Source organism: Mirounga angustirostris, unplaced genomic scaffold (genome assembly GCF_029215605.1).
Source record: "Mirounga angustirostris isolate CCGP_5_RB_7025 unplaced genomic scaffold, mMirAng1.0.hap1 SCAF_1, whole genome shotgun sequence".
Classification (NCBI taxonomy): Eukaryota; Metazoa; Chordata; class Mammalia; order Carnivora; family Phocidae; genus Mirounga; species Mirounga angustirostris.
This window is the reverse complement of record NW_026991709.1, coordinates 205,647,020-205,668,241: the sequence shown is the minus strand read 5'-3', so window position 1 is coordinate 205,668,241 and position 21,222 is coordinate 205,647,020. Positions and strand designations below refer to the sequence as shown.

Here is a 21,222-nt window from a genome sequence, read left to right as displayed (position 1 = left end):
ACCTGGAGAAGACGCTTCCTCCAGCTTGACTTGCTTCTCATCTGCTTGGCCTCCATCTATTTCCCCGTGTAAGGCTCTGCCTGACTCTCCCTAAAAATTTCAATTCACTGACCTGAGGCAAATTGGATGACCAGGATCTGGGAGGTTGTGTTGGTGGAGGGGAAGGGTGATGTAGACCACCCCACAAACTTGGAGATTCAGGTGAATGGAAGAGGGTCTCATCTGGACCAAATGGCAAGAAAGGGCAAATAGGAGACCATTGCCTCAAGCCCAACACTCTTCCAAGGCGGTCAACCCAGGTCCCATGTCAACTTAGACCACTTGGGGACAGAAGATGGAGGCTGAGCCCATTGGCAGGGCCCACAGGGTCACATGGCCAAGAAGACAAAAACCCCTGCACCCCTCGCCATCAGCACTCATTCCTCATTCCAGCCAATCAGCCCTTGCTCACTACTTGCCTTGCTCAGATGTGGGTTCACACCACTTTCTGCCAGTCTAGAAATGCCTTCATGGGAATCAGAAAAAGTCACCTTCATCACCCCAAGACTGCTCGGCTGAACATCAGCCCCCAGTGTCCTCCTCAGCTTGCTGCCCATTATCTGGGTGGCCCAGGACTGGCTGGCATCATCATCTCCCTTCCTCTATAGAAAGCCTTCTCCTTAAGGAGCCTGGCTCAGGCGTGGGTCTTGGTCCCTCTCCATGGAGCTGGAGTCTCAGAGATAGTGTGGATGAGAACAAGCTGTCCTGCTAGGGTCACTGGGATTCCAATGGCAACTCAGGCAGCAAGCAGTTGCTCTGGGAAAGTAGGACAAAAGCCATCACTGGGAGCCAAGATGGTCCTGCTTGGGGAACACTATTTCCCTTGCACTTGGTTCCCAGGAAGGTCCACCCTGGACTTGTCCAAGTCCTCAGGCTGAAACACAGGTGGCCATGATGTCCCTGCCCTACCTGAGAGGTGTCCAGAGAGACGGAGGGAACCAGAGCTGACAGACGGGGAGGACTTGGTCCACTTCTGGCAACATCTGGAAACAGAACATCTGAGCCACCATGCTTGCCCATAGCATGCCTCCATGTGAATTAGAAAAGGCACCCACTCACCAGGGAAGAGACAATGGGGCTTTCCAGATGCTTCTATCATGGGAAACAAGTGGAGGCACCCATCACCCTCTCCTTCCCCCTGCAGCTGTGGACGAATGTCAGCTGAAACCCAGAGTCTGTAAAAGCCACGGAATCTGCATCAACACCCAGTACAGCTACACTTGCCAGTGCCCACCTCTCCAGAAGATTCCAGCACAGGGCAGGGAGGCAACAGGGCCTTCTGAGCCTGGGGTTCCCTTCTGGAGCCCCCCGCCTCTCTGTGCACCCCCACACCTGCCCCTCCTCATCTGTCACATCCAAACAGGAAGTGTCACTTCTAGCTCTGAGAAGGGGAAGCTCAGTCCTGAGCTGAGGAGGAAATGACTAAGAGCCTTGATTGGGAAGTCTAGCTCCCATGACTCAGTTTCCTTTTGCCACAGTTTTTGCTTGAAAAGGAGGATACTGTCCCTGCTGAGCTCATCTTGAAGGAAGCTGCCATAAGGAGCTTTGGGAGTGGAGATGCAGCAGTACTTTCAGGACGGTGTATGCTCAGTGCAAGCAGTGAAGAGACAGGGAATCTGGGCTGTACAGGGCACGGCTGACCCTGCTGGTCACTGCTGTCCCAAACTGCACCCATGCCATCAGTCCATCCACTGAGTCAACACGAAGGCAGCTCAGTGTCACAGCCTCCCTGCTTAGAGGCCCTTCACAGCTTCCCCACCTCCCTGAACCTGACACCTAGTCTAATCTGCATGATATAGGAAGGGTCTCAGCTTTGTCTGGGTGACACATACACATGGTTCTACCCTGTCCACCTTACAGGGACAATCCGAGAGTATGAAGTTTTTACAATAGAAAATGCTATCATAAAGTTTATCTTGACAGGCTAGATGGTTGGCACATGGTGTGTGTGTGTGTGTGTGTGTGTTTCCTTGGTGTGAAGTAGTAAGGAATCTGAGAGAAGGGGCAGGCAGGATGGGTGCAGTGAGTGGAGGGGACCCTGACCCTCTGGCTTTGTCCTCAGATGTGAATGAGTGCACGTCAGGGCAGAACCCATGTCACAACTCCACCCACTGCCTCAACAACATTGGGGGCTACGAGTGCCGCTGCCGCCCTGGCTGGAAGCCAGTTCCTGGGTCCCCCAATGGCCCCAAGGACACCATCTGTGAAGGTACAGAGCTCAGACGCCACATCCTGGAGACCCACACTCAGAACATCTGATCACATATTCAGTGGCACCAACACAAACCAAGCAGAATGACCCCTGGGGGTGCCCTGCTGTGCCAGGCGTTAATTCTTTTGATGCTGGTTGGGAAAAGATCTGGGGGGTCTTGGAGAAGGAGCTGGGGTACTGAGGAGCAGGCTCCTTGGAGACCCCAGACAGCAGCTAATTACTACCTGGGACAAAGGTATTTCTATAGTCACAACCTGCACATCTGTACAGGGCTCACGTGCTTCATGTCAGGCTTCCCACACTTCCCATGACCCCTGCATCACCAGGATGTGGGTTCAGCGGGTGATATCACCTCCAGCCAAGGGGAGACACTAACAGAGGAAAAGGGGGCAGGACACGGAGGGGAAAGGGGTCCTGACTCCCATCTTTGTGTCCCCAGATGTGGATGAGTGCAGCTCTGGGCAGCCTATGTGCCACGAGTCCACCGTCTGCATCAACACCATGGGCTCGTACAAATGCCACTGTCACCGGGGCTGGGAGCCCAAACCCGGATTCCAGAATAGGCAGCCCAACACCACCTGTGAAGGTACCTGGTCTGACCTTACCCCAGACCCCACCCCTGACACACACAGATACTCTCACACCTAATGAATGGTGTTCTATCCCCTGCAGAGGTGTCCTTCCCCACCTGGACCCCACCCCCTGGAATCAAGAGCCAGGTGAGTGGCCCCAGCAGGGACCAGGAGGCAGGAATCCCTCTGTGCAGCTCGCTTGATCCACCCATTTTCCCTCAGCTCCCCAACCCACAATTCGGGCTCTCTGATCTGTACATCTCTATCCTAGAGACTCTCCCGTTTCTTTGAAAAAGTCCAAGATCTGCGCAGAGACTTCAAGCCAGCCTTGGCTCAGGACACCATCCAGGTAAGGGCACGTACCAGGAGAGGGAAAGTGGAGGCATCCCAAAGAGGCCTGGCAAGCTATGGACTAGGAGGAGGCAGCCCCAACACACTGGCTTCCTCTATGAGGCCCTGCCTCTCCCAGGGTGGGTGGGAAGAGCAGACATGCAGGCATTCCTACTCACTGTTAGACACCCCCTGCACCCACAAATGACTTTTCTTTCTTTTTTTATTATGTTATGTTAATCACCATACATTACATCATTAGTTTTAGATGTAGTGTTCCATCATTCATTGTTTGCATATAACACCCAGTGCTTCATTCAGTACATGCCTTCTTTAATACCCATCACCAGGCTAACCCATCCTCCCACCCCCCTCCCCTCATTGCATTAAATGTGTAGATTGCTCTAGGTAGCATTGACATCTTCACAATATTTGTTCTCCCAATCCATGAGCATGGAATGTTTTTCCATTCCTTTGTGTCTTCCTCAATTTCTTTCATGAGTATTTTATAGTTTTCTGAGTACAGATTCTTTGCCTCTTGGCTTAGATTTATTCCTAGGTATCTTATGGTTTTGGGTGCAATTGTAAATGGGATTGACTCCTTAATTTCTCTTTCTTCTGTCTTGTTGTTGGTGTATAGGAATGCCATTCATTTCTGTGCATTGATTTTATATCCTGCCACTTACTGAATTCCTGTATGAGTTCTAGCAGTTTTGGGGTGGAGTCTTTTGGGTTTTCCACATAAAGTATCATATCATCTGCAAAGAGTGAGAGTTTGACTTCTTCTTTGCCAATTTGGATGCCTTTGATTTCTTTTTGTTGTCTGATTGTTGTGGCTAGGACTTCTAATACCATGTTGAATAGCAGTGGTGATAGTGGACATCCCTGCCGCGTTCCTGACCTTAGGGGGAAAGCTCTCAGTTTTTCCCCATTGAGAATGATATTCGCTGTAGGTTTTTCATAGATGGCTTTTATGATATTGAGGTATGTACCCTCTATGCCTATACTCTGAAGAGTTTTGATGAAGAAAGGATGCTGTACTTTGTCAAATGCTTTTTCTGCGTCTACTGAGAGGATCATATGATTCTTGTTCTTTCTTTTATTAATGTATCATATCACATTGATTGATTTGCGGATGTTGAACCAGCCTTGCAGCCCAGGGAGAATTCCCACTTGGTCGTGGTGAATAATCTTTTTAATGTACTGTTGGATCCTACTGGCTAATATTTTGGTGAGAATTTTTACATCCGTGTTCATCAAGGATATTGGTCTGTAATTCTCCTTTTTGATGGGGTCTTTGGTTTGGGGATCAAGGTAATGGTGGCCTCATAAAACGAGTTTGGAAGTTTTCCTTCCATTTCTATTTTTTGGAACAGTTTCAGAAGAATAGGTATTAATTCTTCATGAAATGTTTGGTAGAATTCTTCTGGGAAGCCATCTGGCCCTGGGTTTTAGTTTGTTGGGGGATTTTTGATAACTGCTTCAATTTCCTTAGTGGATATAGGTCTGTTCAGGTTTTCTATTTCTTCCTGGTTCAGTTTTGGTAGTTGATACATCTCTAGGAATGCATCCGTTTCTTCCAGGTTATCTAATTTGCTGGCATAGAGTTGCTCACAATATGTTCTTATAATTGTTTGTATTTCTTTGGTGTTGGTTGTGATCTCTCCTCTTTCATTCATGATTTTGTTGATTTGGGTCATTTCTCTTTTCTTTTGGATAAGTCTGGCCAGGGGTTTATCAATCGTGTTAATTCTTTCAAAGAACCATCTCCTTGTTTCATTGATATGTTCTACTGTTCTTCTGGTTTCTATTTCATTGATTTCTGCTCTGATCTTTATTATTTCTCTTCTCCTGCTGGGTTTAGGTTTTATTTGCTGTTTTTTCTCTAGCTCCTTTGGGTGTAGGGTTAGATTGTGTACTTGAGGCCTTTCTTGTTTCTTGAGAAAGGCTCATATTGTTATATACTTTCCTCTTAGGACTGCCTTTGCTGCATCCCAAAGATTTTCAACAGTTGTGTTTCATTTGTTTCCATGAATTTTTTAAATTCTTCTTTTATTTCCTGGTTGACCCATTCATTCTTTAGTAGGATGCTCTTTAGCTGCTATCTATTTGAGTTCTTTCTGACTTTCCTCTTGTGATTGGGTTCTCGTTTCAAAGCATTGTGGTCTGAAAATAGGCAGGGAATGATCCCAATCTTTTGGTACCAGTTGAGACCTGATTTGTGACCTAAGATGTGATCTATTCTGGAGAATGTTCCATGGGCACTAGAGAAGAATGTGTATTGTGTTGCTTTGGGATGGAATGTTCCGAATATATCTGTGAAGTCCATTTGGTCCAGTGTGCCATTTAAAGTCTTTATTTCTTTGTTGATCTTTTGCTTAGATGATCTGTCCATTTCAGTGAGAGGGTTTTTAAAGCCCCCCACTATCAATGTATTGTTGTTGATGTGTTTCTTTGCTTTTGTTATTAACTGGCTTATATAATTGGCTGCTCCCATGTTAGGGGCATATTTACAATTGTTAGATCTTCTTGTTGGATAGACCCTTTAAGTAGGATATAGTGTCCTTCCTCATCTCTTATTGCAGCCTTTGATTTAAAATCTCATTTGTCTAATATAAGGATTCCCACCCCAGCTTTCTTTTGGTGTCCATTAGCATGGTAAATGGTTTTCCACTCCTTTACTTTCAATCTGGGTGTGTCTTTGGGCCTAAAATGAGTCTCTGGCAGACAGTATATAGATGGGTCTTGTTTTTTTATTCAATCTGATAGCCTGTGTCTTTTGATTGGGGCATTTAGCCCATTTACGTTCAGGGTAACTATTGAAAGATATGAATTTGTGCCATTGTAATGCCTGTAAGGTGACTGTTACTGTATATTGTCTGTGTTCCTTTCTGGTCTATGTTGCTTTTAGGGTCTCTCTTTGCTTAGAGGACCCCTTTCAATAGTTCTTGTAGGGCTGGTTTTGTGTTTGCAAATTCCTTTAGTTTTTGTTTGTCCTGGAAGCTTTTTATCTCTTCTTCTATTTTCAATGACAGCCTAGCCGGATATAGTATTCTTGGCTGCATATTTTTCTCATTTAGTGCTCTGAATATATCCTGCCAGTCCTTTCTGGCCTGCCAGGTCTCTGTGGATAGGTCTGTTGCCAATCTAATGTTTCTACCATTGTAGGTTACATAGCTCTTCTCCCGAGCTGCTTTCAGGATTTTCTCTTTGTCTCTGAGACTTGTAAGTTTTACTATTAGATGTTGGCATGTTGACCTATTTTTATTGATTTTGAGAGGGCTTCTCTGTGCCTCTTGGATTTTGATGCTTGTTTCCCTCACCAAATTAGGGAAGTTCTCTGCTATAATTTGCTCCAATATAACTTCTGCCCCTCTCTCTCGTTCTTCTTCTTCTGGGATCCCAATTATTCTAATGTTGTTTTGTCTTATGGTATCGCTTCTCTCTTGAATTCTGCCCTCATGATCCAGTAGTTGTTTATCTCTCTTTTTCTCAGCTTCTTTATTTTCCATCATTTGGTCTTCTAAATCACTGATTCCCTCTTCTGCCTCATTTATCCTAGCAGTTAGCACCCCCATATTTGATTGCACCTCATTAATAGCCTTTTTGTTTTCGACTTGGTTAGATTTTAGTTCTTTTACTTCTCCAGAAAGGGTTTCTCTAATAACTTCCATGCTTTTTTCAAGCCTAGCTAGTGTCTTTAAAACCACCATTCTTAACTCTACTTCTGACATCATACTAATGTTCGTATTGAGTAGGGCCCTGGCAGTCAGTACTGCTTCTTGTTCTTTTTGTTGAGGTGATTTTTTTCCATCTTGTCATTTTGTTCAGAGGAGAATAGATGAATGAGACAACAAAATGCTAACAGGGTAACAATGTCCCCAGAAAATATACTCTAAACAAATCAGAAAATACCTGAAACTGGGCGAAAAGAAAGGGAAAGAAAGAAAAAAGAAAAAAAAAAGGATAAAAACAAAGAAACAAGAAACAGAATATGATGAAATATGATCAGGCTGGTGCACAGATCAGTGCCACACACTAGATTTGGGGCTTATTTTGGTCTGTTAGAAGAAAGTGCCTCCCAAAAATTTAAAGAAAGAAAAACTTATATATGTACAAAAGCAAAGGTACATATGATGAAGGGATGGACTATGACTGTAAAGATGAAAATTATAAAAGATATAAAAGGAATTGATAAGAAGTTGGTTGTAAAAAGAAAGAAGAGGATTTAAAAAAGGTGGGGGGAGAGAATGTGATCAGGCAGGAGACTAGAACAAAACCATACACCAGATATTTAGGGTATATTTTGGTCTGTTAGAAGAAACTGTATCTCAAAATTTTAAAACGAGAACAACTTATATATATATATATATATATATATATATATATATGCCAAAAATAAGGGTAACTACTGTGAAGGGATAGAATATGACTCTAAAAATGAGAAATAAAAATGTTTTTTAAAAAAGGGATTGACAAGATGTTGGTTGAAAAAGGGAAAAAAAAAAAAAAAACGATAGTTAAAAAGAATTAACTTTGAAAGACTAAAGAATCATGGTAAAAAAGCCATGAATTCTATGTGCAGTATTCCCCTAGCGCTGGAGTTCTGCCGTTCTCATTGATAGGTAAACTTGGCCTTGCCTGGCTGTTCTTGCTGATCTCCTGGGGGAGGGGCCTGTTGCTGTGGTTCCCAAATGTCTTTGCCAGAGGTGGAATTGCCCCACTCTTGCCTGGTCTGGGCTAAGTAATCTGCTCGGGTTTCCTCTTGGGAGCTTTTGTTCCCTGCAAGCTCTCCGCATGGATTTGCAGGACGAAAGTGAAAATGGCGGCCTCCCAATCTCTGCTCCAGAGGAGCCGAGAACTCAGGGCCCCACTCCTCAGTGCATCCCCAGAGAAAAGCAGTCACTCCTGTCTCCCCGGTCTCCGGCCGCACTCCGTGCTCTCCCGGCTTGTGACCGAGCGTTTCTATCTCTGGCACCCGACTCGGTGTGGAGTCTCCAATTCCAGCAGATCCCTGTGGTGCGGTCCCTCACCACTCCTCCCGGGGGAGGAAGGGGAGTCTCCCAGGATCTGCCGTTTGTTCAGTCCCTGATGGAGGAGCAGTGGCCCGACTGTGCCCTGGATCACGGTTTATGGCAACCCCGAGCTGAGAGCCCGCGCCTCGGCTCTGTCTCTGCAGCTGGCTTCCCTGCTCCAATAACTGGGAGCTCTGTCACACTCAGGCACCCCCGGTCTTTCTGTGACCCCGAGGGTCCTGAGACCACACTGTCCTGTCAGGGTTCCCCCCCCCCCCCCCGCTTAGCCACTGGACCGACGTCCCTCAGCAGAGCCCACTTCTAAAAGTTCTGATTTTGTGCTCCGCTGCTCTATCACTTGCCAGAAGCGGCAGACGGAGGCCCCTCCCCCGCCATCTATCCTCCTGAATATCGCCTCGGATTCACGTCTCCACACGTCCTACCTTCCAGAAAGTGGTTGATTTTCTGTTCAGAGAGTTGTTGCTATTCTTTTCTTCAATCTCCTGTTGAGTTTGTAGGTGTTCAGAATGGTTTGATCCCTATCCAGCTGAATTCCTGAGAGGAGACGAAATCCAGGTCTCCTACTCCTCTGCCATCTTGCTGAGGCGGTACTATCACAAATTTACTTTTCTTCTTACTGTTTCTGAACACTGGGGTAATGTCATTCTTGGTTTGTGAACAGGGTTGACTTCTGGATTTCAGGGGCAAAGACCCAGGGACTCTGATCCAGTACCACCTTCATCTACCAATGAGTCTCCAGGGTCTGTTGTCTGGGGCTGAGTGAGCAGCGTCTTCATGCTCACTAGCTCTGTGTCTCCATCCCCCCAGGGCCTCATACAGGAGGTGGATGAGCTGCTGGAGACCCCTGACGACCTGGAGGCCCTGCCCCACTCAGAGCAGCACTGTGTGGCCACTAACCTGCTTGTTGGCCTGGAGGATGTCCTGAGAAACCTGAGCCAGGCCCTGCCCAGTGGGACATTGACCTTCAATGCATCTGCAGGCACAGGTAAGTACTGGGGTCTGCCCCAGGCTCTGCTCTGCCTGTTCCCACCTCCTTTGTCTCCCAGCCTCACTGGCGTGTGTGACCATGCTTATATCTCCGTATTAAACTCATAAGCCAATTAAAAGGTTAAGTGAATAAAACTGTAAATCATACACATTTTCACTGTAATATAAATTATCAACAGATGAAATAATTAGAATTTAAGATAACAAAATAGAAACATCTTCAAAAGAAGACAATTTGTTAAATTTTGAAGAATGCAAATTTGATAATACTTGATATTTAAGTATGATTTGTTTTATTGAGGTAAGATTCACGTAATATAAAATTCACCATTTTAAGGAAAGTGTAAAATTCAGTGGCACTTAGTACACTCCCAGAGTTGTACAACCATCACCTCCATTTCTAAAATATATTCATCACCCAAAAGTAAATAGTGTACCCACTAAGCAGTCCCTTCTCATCTCTCCCTCCCTAGACCCTGGCAGCCACCAGTCTGTTTTCTGTATCTGTGGATTTGAATATTCTGAACATTTCATACCTATAGAATCATGCAATAGGTGACCTTATGGTCTGGCTTCTTTCACACAGCCTCATGTTCTCAAGGGGAATCCCTGTTGTAGCATGTTGCGGAATTCCTTTCCTTTTTATGGTTGAATAATAGTCCATTATTGTGGATATAGTACCTTTTGAGTATCATTCATCCAGTGACTGACTTTTGGGTTGTTGCCAGCTTTTGACTATTTTGAATAGCATGGCTGTGAATATTGCTGGACAAGTTTTTGTTGGAATAACTATTCTTAGCTCTTTGCATACATACATAGGAGTGGATTTTTTTTATTTTTTATTGTTATGTTAATCACCATGCATTACATCATTAGTTTTTGATGTAGTGTTCCATGATTCATTGCTTGTGCATAACACCCAGTGCTCCATGCAGAACATGCCCTCTTTAATACCCATCACCAGGCTAACCCATCCTCCCACCCCCTCCCCTCTAGAACCCTCAGTTTGTTTTTTAGAGTCCATCGTCTCTCATGGTTCGTCTCCCCCTCCAATTTCCCCCCACTCATTCTTCATAGGAGTGGATTTTTTAAAAAAAGATTTTATTTATTTATTTGACTGAGAGAGAGAGCACAAGCAGGGGGAGTGGCAGAGAGAGAGGGAGAAGCAGGCCCCCCCATGGAGCAGGGAGCCCAAAGCAGGGCTTGATCCCGGGACCCTGGGATCATGACCTGAGCTGAAGGCAGATGCTTGACTGACTGAGCCACCCAGGTGCTGCAGGAGTGGAATTTCTAAGCAATGAGGTCACTCTGTGTTCAACTTTTTGAGGAACTACCAAACTCTTTTTCCAAAATGGAGGCACCATTTTACATCCCCACCAGCAACACACAAGGGTTCCCATATCCACAGTCTCAGCAACTCTTGGTACTTACATTTTGTTTTCCTTCAGCCTTTTTAGTGTATGTCAGGGGATATCTTGTTGTGGTTTTGATTTTCCTTTCCCAAATGACTAATGACATTTAACATCTTTTTATGTGATTGTTGAATATTTGTATATATATTTTTTGAAACATCTATTCAAGTCCTTTGCCTATTTTTTAATTCTTTGTTTGGCTTTTGGTTGTTGAGCTGTAAGAGTTCTTTATATATTGTATAGTACACTCTATGAGACATGTGATTTGCTAAGTCTTTCTCCCATTCCATAGACTGTCTTTTCACTTAAATGAACAGATGCTTCTGTTTTGATGAAATTTCTCTTTTGTTTTCTCTATTTTTCTTTTGTTGTGTGTGCATTTGGTGTCTTCTTTAAGAATCCATTGCCAAATCCAAGGCCATGAATATTACACCTGTGTTTCTTCCTAACTGTTCTGGTTTTAGCTCATAAATATAGGTCTTTGACCCATTTTGAGTTAATGTTTGTTTGTTGTGTAAGGTGCAGTTCCTTCTACTGCAAGTGGAGATCCAGATGTGCCACACTGTTTGCTGAAGAGACTTTTTTTTTTTTTCACTGAAGGGTCTTGGCATCCCTTTTTTTAAATAGATTTTTAAAATTAATTAATTAATTAATTATTTTATTTTATTATGTTAGTTTTTTTTTTAAGATTTTTATTTATTTGTCAGATTGAGAAAGAGAAAGCACAACCAAGGAAAGCGGCATGCAGAGGGAGAAGCGGCCCCCCCCCCCCCCCCCCCCCCCCCCCCCCCCCCCCGCTGAGCAAGGAGCTGATGCGGGACTCGATCCCAGGATCCTGGGATCATGACCTGAGCCGAAGGCAGACACTTAACCAACTGAGCCACCCAGTCGCCCCAGGTCTTGGCATCCCTTGTCGGAATTCAATTGACCACAGATGTATGGGTTTATTTCCGGATTTTCAATTTTTTCAATTTATTTATTTTTGCGAGAGAGAGAGAGAGAGAGAGCAAGCATGACGAGGGGGAGGGGCAGAGGGAGAAGCAGACTCCCCGTTGAGCAGGGAGCCTAATGTGGGGCTCGATCCCAGGACCATGGGATCACGACCCGAGCCAAGCAGATGCTTAACAGACTGAGCCACCCAGGCACCCTGGACTTTCCATTTTATTTTACTGGTCTGTATGTCTATCCTTATGCCAGTGCCCTACTGTTCTGATTACTGTAGGTTAATAGTTTTGAAATCAGGAGGTGTATGTACTCCAATTTTGTTTTTCATTTTCAAGATTGTTTTGGGTGTTTGGGCCCTTTGCAATGCCCTGTGAACTTTAGGATGGACTTTTCCATTTCCAAAAAAATGTTTTTGGAATATAGATATGGTATATATTAAATCTGTAGACCTCTTTGGGAAATATTGCCATCTTATCAATATTAAGCCTTTTAAACCATGAATATAGACTGTTTTCCCAGTTACTTAGGGTCTCTCATTTATCCCAACAATTTTTTTTTGTAGTTTGTTGTGTACAAGTCTTGAACCTCCTTGGGTAGATTTATTCCTAATATTTTGTTAAAGGTTGTTTTACATCTATGCTCACAAGAAATATTGGTCTATAGTTTTCTCCTAATGGATTTTTCTGGTTTTGTTATCAGGGTGATGGTGGCTTCATAAGATTATTTAGACAGTATTCTATCCTTTCCTACTTTTGGAGGAATTTGCAAAGGATTCTTATTAATTCTTACTTAAAAGGTTGGCAGAATTCACCAGTAAAGCTATTTGGTCTAGGCTTTTTATTTTGGGGAATTTTTACCTGTTTATTATCTTTGCCTGTGATAGGTCTGTTCAATTTTATTTGTTCTTCGGTTACTTTTGTACTTTGTGTGTCTCTAGGATTTTGTCACTTTCATCTAGATTATCCAGTTTGTTGGTGTACAATTGCTCATCGTATTTTCTTATAGTCCTTTGTAACTGTGTGTGTGTGTGTGAGAGAGTGTGTGCATGTGCCTACCACCACACATATAAAATAATGGTGTTATAGCAACCCCACAGGCACAATTACTAACCTAACTCCCTTATCTAACTCCTATCACTCATAGACCTGTCCCTGAAGGTGCAGGAGCAAGGACACAGAAATGTCACTTTGAGTTCAAATCAGGTGAAGATGCTGCTGAACTGGGATGTGGTGCACGAGTCTGGTGACTCAGGTACTGGCTGAGATGGGGGGAAGGTCACAAGATGCCCAAGGATGTGACAAACAGGGAACTGAAGATTAAAGGGAAGGGGGGATTTAGTGAGGCCCAAAGAATCCATCTGAGGAGAAAAGGGCCCTGTGGGAACCCCAAGGTATCAACATTGACCTCTTCCTGCAGGTCCTTCTGTGGTGGGCCTTGTCTCCACACCGGGGATGGGCAAGTTGCTGGCTGAGGCCCGCCTGGTCCTGGGGCCTGAGAGGCAGGCAGTTCCACATGGGGCACAAAAGGGCGTGCTGCGAGGAGTCTCCTCTGTCCTGCTCTCAGACGTCATCTCTGCCTTTATGAGCAACAGGGACACCCAGAACCTCAACTCCCCTATCACCTTCATCTTTTCCCACCATGTGAGTGCTGGTGAGATGGGACTGTGGGTGTGGAAGGAGCCTGGGTCTTGGGCACAGCCTCGCTGCTCAGCTCAGTCTTGATTGAGGTTCTTGGGGGCTCCCCCATGGCTGCATCATTCCCCAAAAAAGCCTTTTGCAAGCCAGCTTTGGATATGCATTTCTGAGCACCAGAACAATCAGGTCCCACCTACACTCTGTTTCTACAGTCACTGACCCCTGGGCCAACACAAAAGGTGTTCTGCGTCTTCTGGAATCACACTCCGGATGGATATGGTCATTGGTCCACCACAGGCTGCAGGATGGTGGCCACTGGAGACACCGGCACCACCTGCCAGTGCACCCACCTCAGCAGCTTTGCCATCCTCATGGCCCACTACGATGTGCCGGTGAGAGCCCTGAGAGAGGCTGCGTTCCATGCCTATTGCTCTGAAACATATTTCCCCACATACGGGGCTTAAAAAAAAAACCAAATTTATATCTTGTTTCTTTGGGGCAGCACTTGGGCAGGGCATAGCTAATTGTCTGCTCAGGGTCTTACAAGCCTGAAATCAGCCAGATTTGCATTCTCCTCTGTGGCTCAGGTTCCTCCTGTGAGCTCCCTGTTTGTTGGCAGGATTCATTCCTTGCAGTGGTAGGACTGGGATTCCACTTTCTTGCTGCCTGTGATCAGGGGATCATGCTTGGCTACTAAGGACTACCTGCTTTCCTTCTCTGGCTGCCCTCAACCAGTGTTTCAACATTTCTATCCAGAGGCCAGCAGGAGGAGCTCCCTCACCTCAAATGGTCTCTAATTTTGAATCTTTTAATCCAGGAAGAGCCCAGAGATTTGATGGCTCCCTGATTAGACCGGGCCCACCCAGGATAAACTCTCTCTCTTAGAGTCAACTGATTAGGACCTGAATTCCATCTGCAAAATCCTTTCAGAACAACACAATTTGGCCTTTAGCTGAAAACCCAATAGAAGGTGTGTGTATACCTTCTATCACTGCCAAATTACAGTTTGCATAACAGAGGTGTCCTCAGGGCAGGAGTGTTTAGGGGTTATAGAATGGAAGATATGGTGGTGTCAGAGGTCAGAGGGCCTGGGAAGCCAGTGAGGACAGGTAGATTAGGAACTATGTTTGCTTGCTGCCCTGGCCAGGTGAGCTGGTCACTTCCTCTCAGTCACCAAAACTAATGTCTCACTCAGGTGACCTGTAAAGTAAAACAAACCATTGTGAATTCTGGGGCTTTGTCTTGAGGAAGGACTCTCCTATCCTTTGATTTTTTTTTTGTATTATGTTATGTTAGTCACCATACAGCACATCAATAGTTTTTCTTTTTAATTTAATTTTATTATGTTATGTTAGTCACCATACAATACCTCATTAGTTTTTGATGTAGTCATCCACAATCTATTGTTTTTGTATAACACACAGTGCTCCATGAAGCTCGTGCCCTCCTTAATACCCATCACCGGGCTAACCCATCCCCTCACCCCCCTCCCCTCTAAAACCTTCAGATTGTTTCTCGGAGTCCATAGTCTCTGATAGTTTGTCTCCCCGTCCGATTTCCCCCTTCATTTTTCCCTTCCTTCTCCTAATGTCCTGCATGCTGTTCCTTATGTTCCACAAATAAGTGAAACCATATGATAATTGCCTTTCTCTGCTTGACTTATTTCACTTAGCATAATCTCTTCCAGTCCCCTCCATGTTGATGCAAATGTTGGGTATTCATCCTTTCTGATGGCTGAGTAATATTCCATTGTATATATGCACCACATCTTCTTTATCCATTCATCTGATGAAGGGCATCTTGGCCCTTTGCACAGTTTGGCTATTGTGGACATTGCTGCTATGAACATTGGGGTGCATATGGCCTTCTTTTCACTATATCTGTATCTTTGGGGTAAATACCCAGGAGTGCAGTTGCTGGGTCATAGGGTAGCTTTATTTTTAATTTTGTGAGGAACCTCCACACTGTTTTCCAAGTTTTCCAACTTGCATTGCCACCAACAGTAAGAGGGTCCCCTTTTCTCCACAACCTCTCCAACATTTGTTGTTTCTTGCCTTGTCCATTTTTGCCATTCTAACTGGTGTAAGGTAGTATCTCAGTGTGGTTTTGATTTGAATTTCCCTGATGGCTAATGATGATGAACATCTTTTCATGTGTCTGTCAGCCATTTGTATGTCTTCTTTGGAGAAGTGTCTGTTCATGTCTTCTGCCCATTTTTTGAATTGATTATTTGTTTTTTTGGGTGTTGAGATTGAGAAGTCCTTTATAGATCTTGGATACCAGCCCTTTATCTGTAGTGTCATTTACAAATATCTTCTCCCGTTCCGTGAGTTGCCTCTTTGTTTTGTTGACTGTTTCCTTTGCTGTGCAGAAGCTTTCTCTCTTGATGAAGTCCCAAAAGTTCATTTTTGCTTTTGATTCCCTTACCTTTGGACTTGTGTCTTGAAGGAAGTTGCTGTGGCCTATGTCGAAGAGGTTACTGCTTGTGTTCTCCTCTAGGATTTTGATGGATTCCTGTCTCACATTGAGGTCTTTCATCCATTTTGAGTTTACCTTTGTGTATGGTGTTAGAGAATGGTCGAGTTTCATTCTTCTGTATATAGCTGTCCAATTTTCCAGGCACCATTTATTGAAGAGACTGTCTTTTTTCCATTGCATATTTTTTCTTGCTTTGTTGAAGATTACTTGACCATATAGTTGAGGGTCCATATCTGGCCTCTCTATTCTGTTCCATTGGTTTATATGTCTGTTTTTGTGCCAGTACCATGGTGTCTTGGTGATCATGGCTTTGTAAGATAGCTTGAAATCGGGCAACGTGATGCCCCCAGCTTTCTTTTTGTTTTTCAACATCTCCTTGGCGATTCGGGTCTTTTCTGATTCCATACAAATTTTAGGATTGTTTGTCCCAGCACTTTGAAAAATGCCATTGGTGTTTTGATCGAGATGGCATTAAAAGTATAGATTGCTCTGGGTAGCATAGACATTTTAACAGTGTTCATTCTTCCAATCCAGGAGCATGGAGTGTTTTTCCATGTTTTTGTGTCTTCAATTTCTTTTTTTCCTTTTTTCTTTTTTTCTTTTTAATTGTTATGTTAATCCCCATACATTACATCATTAGTTTTGGATGTAGTGGTCCATGATTCATTGTTTGTGCATAACACCCAGTGCTCCATGCAGAACGTGCCCTCTTTAATACCCATCACCAGGCTAACCCATCCTCCACCCCCCTCCCCTCTATAACCCTCAGTTTGTTTCTCAGAGTCCAGAGTCTGTCATGGTTCCACTCCCCCTCCGATTTCCTCCCCTTCATTCTTCCCCTCCTGCTACCTTCTTCTTTTTTTTTTCTTAACATATATTGCATTATTTGTTTCAGAGGTACAGATCTGAGATTCAACAGTCTTGTACAATTCACAGCGCTTACCAGAGCACGTACCCTCCCCAGTGTCTATCACCAGTCACCCCATCCCTCCCACCCCACCCCCCACTCCAGCAACCCTCAGTTTGTTTCCTGAGATTAAGAATTCCTCATATCAGTGAGGTCATATGATATATGTCTTTCTCTGTTTGACTTAATTCGCTGAGCATAATACCCTCCAGTTCCATCCACGTCGTTGCAAATGGCAAGATCTCATTCCTTTTGATGGCTGCATAATATTCCATTGTATATATATACCACATCTTCTTTATCCACTCATCTGTCGATGGGCATCTTGGCTCTTTCCACAGTTTGGCTATTGTGGACATTGCTGCTGTGTCTTCAATTTCTTTCATGAGTGTTCTGTAGTTCCTAGAGTATAGATCCTTTACCTCTTTGGTTAGGTTTATTCCCAGGTATGCTATGGTTTTTGGTGCTATTGTAAATGGAATCAATTCTCCAATTTCTCTTTCTACAGTTACATTGCTAGTGTATAGGACAGCAACTCATTTCTGTGCATTGATTTTATATCCTGCCACATTACTGAACTGCTGTATGAGTTCTAGTAATTTGGGGGTGGAGTCTTTTGGGTTTTCCACATAAAGTACCATGTCATGTGCGAAGAGAGAGTGTTTGACTTCTTCTTTACTAATTTGAATACTTTTTATTTCTTTCTGTTGTCTGATTGCTGTTGCTAGGACTTCTAGTACTATGTTGAACAATAGAGGTGAGAGTGGGCATCCTTGTCATGTTCCTGATCTCAAGGGAAGGGCTCTCAACCTTTCCCCATTTGGAATGGTATTTGCTGTGGGCTTTCCATGGATGGTTTTTATGATATTGAGGAATGTTCCCTCTATCCATACACTCTGAAGAGTTTTAATCAGGAAAGGATCGTGTATTTTGTCAAATGCTTTTTCAACATAAGTTGATGTGGAGGTTCCTCACAAAATTAAAAATAGAGCTACCCTATGACCCAGCAATTGCGCTCCTGGTTATTTACCCCAAAGACACAGATGTAGTGAAAATAAGGGCCATATGCACCCCAATGTTCATAGCAGCAATGTCCACAATAGCCAAACTGTGGAAAGAGCTGATATGCCCTGCAACAGAGGAATGGATAAAGAAGATGTAGTCCATATATGATAGAGTATTAGCCATCCGAAAAGATGAATACCAACTTTTACATTAACATGGATGTGACTGGAAGAGAGTATGCTAAGTGAAATAAGTCAAGAAGAGAAAGTCAATTATCATATGGTTTCACTTATTTGTGGAACATAAGGAATAGCATGCAGGACATCAGGAGAAGGAAGGGAAAAATGAAGGGGGCTGGAATTCAGAGGGAGAGATGAACCATGGGAGACTATGGACTCTGAGAAACAAACAGGGTTTTAGAAGGGAGGAGGGAGGGGGGATTGGTTAGCCCAATGATGGGTATAAAAGAGGGCACATACTGTATGGAACACTGGCTGTTATATGAAAACAATGGATCATGGATCACCACATCAAAAACTAATGATGTATTGTATGGTGATTAACATAACATAATAAAATAAAAAAAAAAGAAATAAGTCAAGCAGAGAAAGTCAATTATCATATGGTTTCACTTATTTGTGGAGCATAAGGAATAGCATGGAGGACATTAGGAGAAGGATGGGAAAAATGAAGGGGTGGGGGAAATTGGATGGGGAGATGAACCATGAGAGACTGTGGACTCCGAGAAAAAAACTGAGGGTTTTAGAGGGGAGGAGGTTGTGGGATGGGTTTGTCTGGTGATGGGTACTAAGGAGGGCATGTATTGCTTGGAGCACTGGGTGTTATACGCAAACAATGAATCATGGAACACTACATCAAAAACTAATGATGTACTATATGGTGACCAACATAAGAGAATTAAAAAAAAGCATTATGGTCTGAGAATATGCAGGGAATAATCTCAATCTTTTGATATAAGTTGAGACCTGATTTGTGACCCAGTATGTGGTCTATTCTGGAGAAAGTTCCATGTGCTCTTGAGAAGAATGTTGTTTTAGGGTGGAATGTTCTGTATATATCTATGAAGCCCATCTGGTCCAGTGTGTCATTCAAAGCTCTTGTTTCTTGATTTTCTGCTTAGATGATCTGTCCGTTGCTGAGAGTGGAGTATTGAGGTTTCCTACTACTAATGTATTTTTATCAATATGACTATATTTCGGTTAATGGTTGGCTTATGTAGTTACCTGCACCCATGTTGGGGGCATAGATATATATATATATTTTTATTTGCGAGAGAGAGAATGAGAGACAGAGAGCATGAGAGGGAGGAGGATCAGAGGGAGAAGCAGACTCCCTGCTGAGCAGGGAGCCTGATGTGGGACTCGATCCCGGGACTCCAGGATCATGACCCGAGCTGAAGGCAGTCGCTTAACCAACTGAGCCACCCAGGCGCCCCTGGGGGCTTAGATATTTACAATTGTTAGATCTTCTTGTTGGATAGACCCTTTAGGAATGATATAGTGTTGTTCTGTGTCTCTAACTACAGTCTTTAGTTTAAAATCTAATTTGTCTGATATGACAATTGCCAGCCCAGCTTTCTTTTGAGGCCCGTTGGCATGGAAGATGGATCTCCATCCCTTCACCTTCAGTCTGGATGTATCTTTAGGTTCAAAATGAGTCTTTTGTAGACAGCATATGGATAGGTCCTGTCTTTTTATCCAATCTGCAACCCTGTGCCTTTTCATGGGAGCACTTAGGCCATTCACGTTGAGAGTGATTATTGAAAGATATGAATTATTTGTCATCATGTTGCCTGTGAAGACCTTGTTGCTATCGATTGTCCCTGTATATTTCTGTTCTATATCTCTCTTGGGGTTTTTCTCCTTTTATAGAACCCCCCTTACTATTTCTTGCAGGGCTGGCTTAGTGGTCACATATTCTTTTAGTTTCTGCCAGTCTTGGAAGCTCTGCATCTCTCCATCCATTCTAAATGACAGCCTTGCTGGATAAAGTATTCTTGGCTGCATGTTCTCCTCATTTAGTACCCTGAATATGTCTTGCCAGGCCTTTCTGGCTTGCCAGGTTTCTGTGGATAGGTCTGACATTATTCTGATGTTCCTCCCTCTGTACATACAGAATCTCTTCCCCCTAACTGCCCTTAAGATGGTTTCCTTGGTTCTAAGATTTGCGAGTTTTACTATTACATGCCAGGGCATTGGTCTGTTTTCCTTGATCTTGGGAGGGGTCCTCTCTGCCTCTAGGACATGAATGTTTGTTTCACTCCCCAGATTAGGGAAGTTCTCAGCTACAAATTGCTCAAAGATATTTTCTAGTCCTTTCTCTCTTTCCAAAACCTCAGGGATCCCAATAATTCTGATATTGGATGTTCCACTGAGTCACTAATCTCTCTCAATTTGATCCCTTTCATTTTAATTTATTTTTCCCATGCCGCCTTGGTTTCCTTCTTTGCTATCATCTTATCCTCTAGCTCACTAGTTCGTTCTGCCTTGTTTACCCTGGCAGTCAGAGCATCCAGTTTAGACTGCATTTCATTCATAGCATTTTTAATTTTGGCCTGATTAGATCTCATTTGTGCCCTTAGAGATTCTATATTCTCGTTAATATTTTTCTCAAGCCTAGATATTGCCTTCATAATTGTTACTCTGAAGTCTATTTCTGACATCTTGGTTATATCCATACCCATTAGACCTGTGGCAGAGGCCACAGTCTCTGATTCTTTTCTTTGTTGGGGGTTCCTCCTCCTAGTCATTCTGTTGAGGGTTGGTTGAGGGAATGTACAGAGTCCAAATTACTGACCATAACGAAGCAAGATGCATCTGTTTTCTAGGGACCTTAGGGTTGTTGCCCTCTTGTTCTCCCAGCCTGTCTTCTGGGGGAGGGGCCCACTGCACTGTTACTCAGGCAACTCTGTTTGGGCAGAGTTGCCCTGCCCCCTGTAGGGTGGATGGGCTCAGTGAAAATTGTTTTTTTGGGGCTTTTGTTCTCTGGCTGCTTTCCCTGGCAGTTTTCTGCGTCTCTTCTGAGAGTCAGAGCAGAAGTGTCCGTTTCCAAACCTCTGTCCCAGAACAGAGAAATCGCAGTCTGTTCTTCAGTGAGCTCTCCAGGCCACACTGTCTCCATTTTTGTCTGTGGTGCTAAAAACCACAGTGTCCTGGGTTGTGCACCCCACAGCAGCGCTCCCAGCTGTCGCTTCCAGGGCCGGACACGTCTCTGCCCTTTGTACTTCTAAAACCACAAGCTGCCCCCGTTTTGCCCGCCTGTCCCTGTAGCTCCAGGTTTCAGTCTGGGGGGCTTGCCTAAAGTCTTTTCCCCGCCACTACTGGTCTGTGTGTCTGTGCCTGGTCCCCAGAGTGGGAGGCTTTTGCCTTCCTGAGCAAGATCACGGAGGGTCCTTCCCCCTTCCATTTATATTCTGATATCTGCCCACAGAACCTTGGCTCTCCGCTTCATACCTCAAAACCAAACACCGGAGATATTCTGTTTGTAGAGATCCAGATCTATCCTCTTACCTCTCAGGCTGACGTAAGATTCAGCTCAATTTATGTGACCGGTTGAAATAGAGTCCCTACTCCTCTGCCATCTTTTTTCCCTCTCAATCCCTTGATTTTTGCAGGATCTGAATGAGTTCAGAATCCCATATATAA

General features: G+C 44.1%; 1 protein-coding gene across 1 annotated transcript in view; it reads left to right on the top strand.

Annotated features, from left to right (window-relative positions):
- The window catches only part of LOC123841239 (adhesion G protein-coupled receptor E2-like), a 40,760-nt gene that overhangs the window by 4,020 nt on the left and 15,518 nt on the right, over positions 1-21,222 (top strand). Inside the window, exons 4-11 of the mRNA XM_064598515.1 lie at positions 2,102-2,248; positions 2,691-2,837; positions 2,924-2,970; positions 3,095-3,172; positions 8,997-9,174; positions 12,677-12,784; positions 12,950-13,173; positions 13,380-13,559. Coding sequence (XP_064454585.1) covers positions 2,102-2,248; positions 2,691-2,837; positions 2,924-2,970; positions 3,095-3,172; positions 8,997-9,174; positions 12,677-12,784; positions 12,950-13,173; positions 13,380-13,559 — 1,109 coding nt within the window. The remainder of the gene's footprint in view (positions 1-2,101; positions 2,249-2,690; positions 2,838-2,923; positions 2,971-3,094; positions 3,173-8,996; positions 9,175-12,676; positions 12,785-12,949; positions 13,174-13,379; positions 13,560-21,222) is intronic.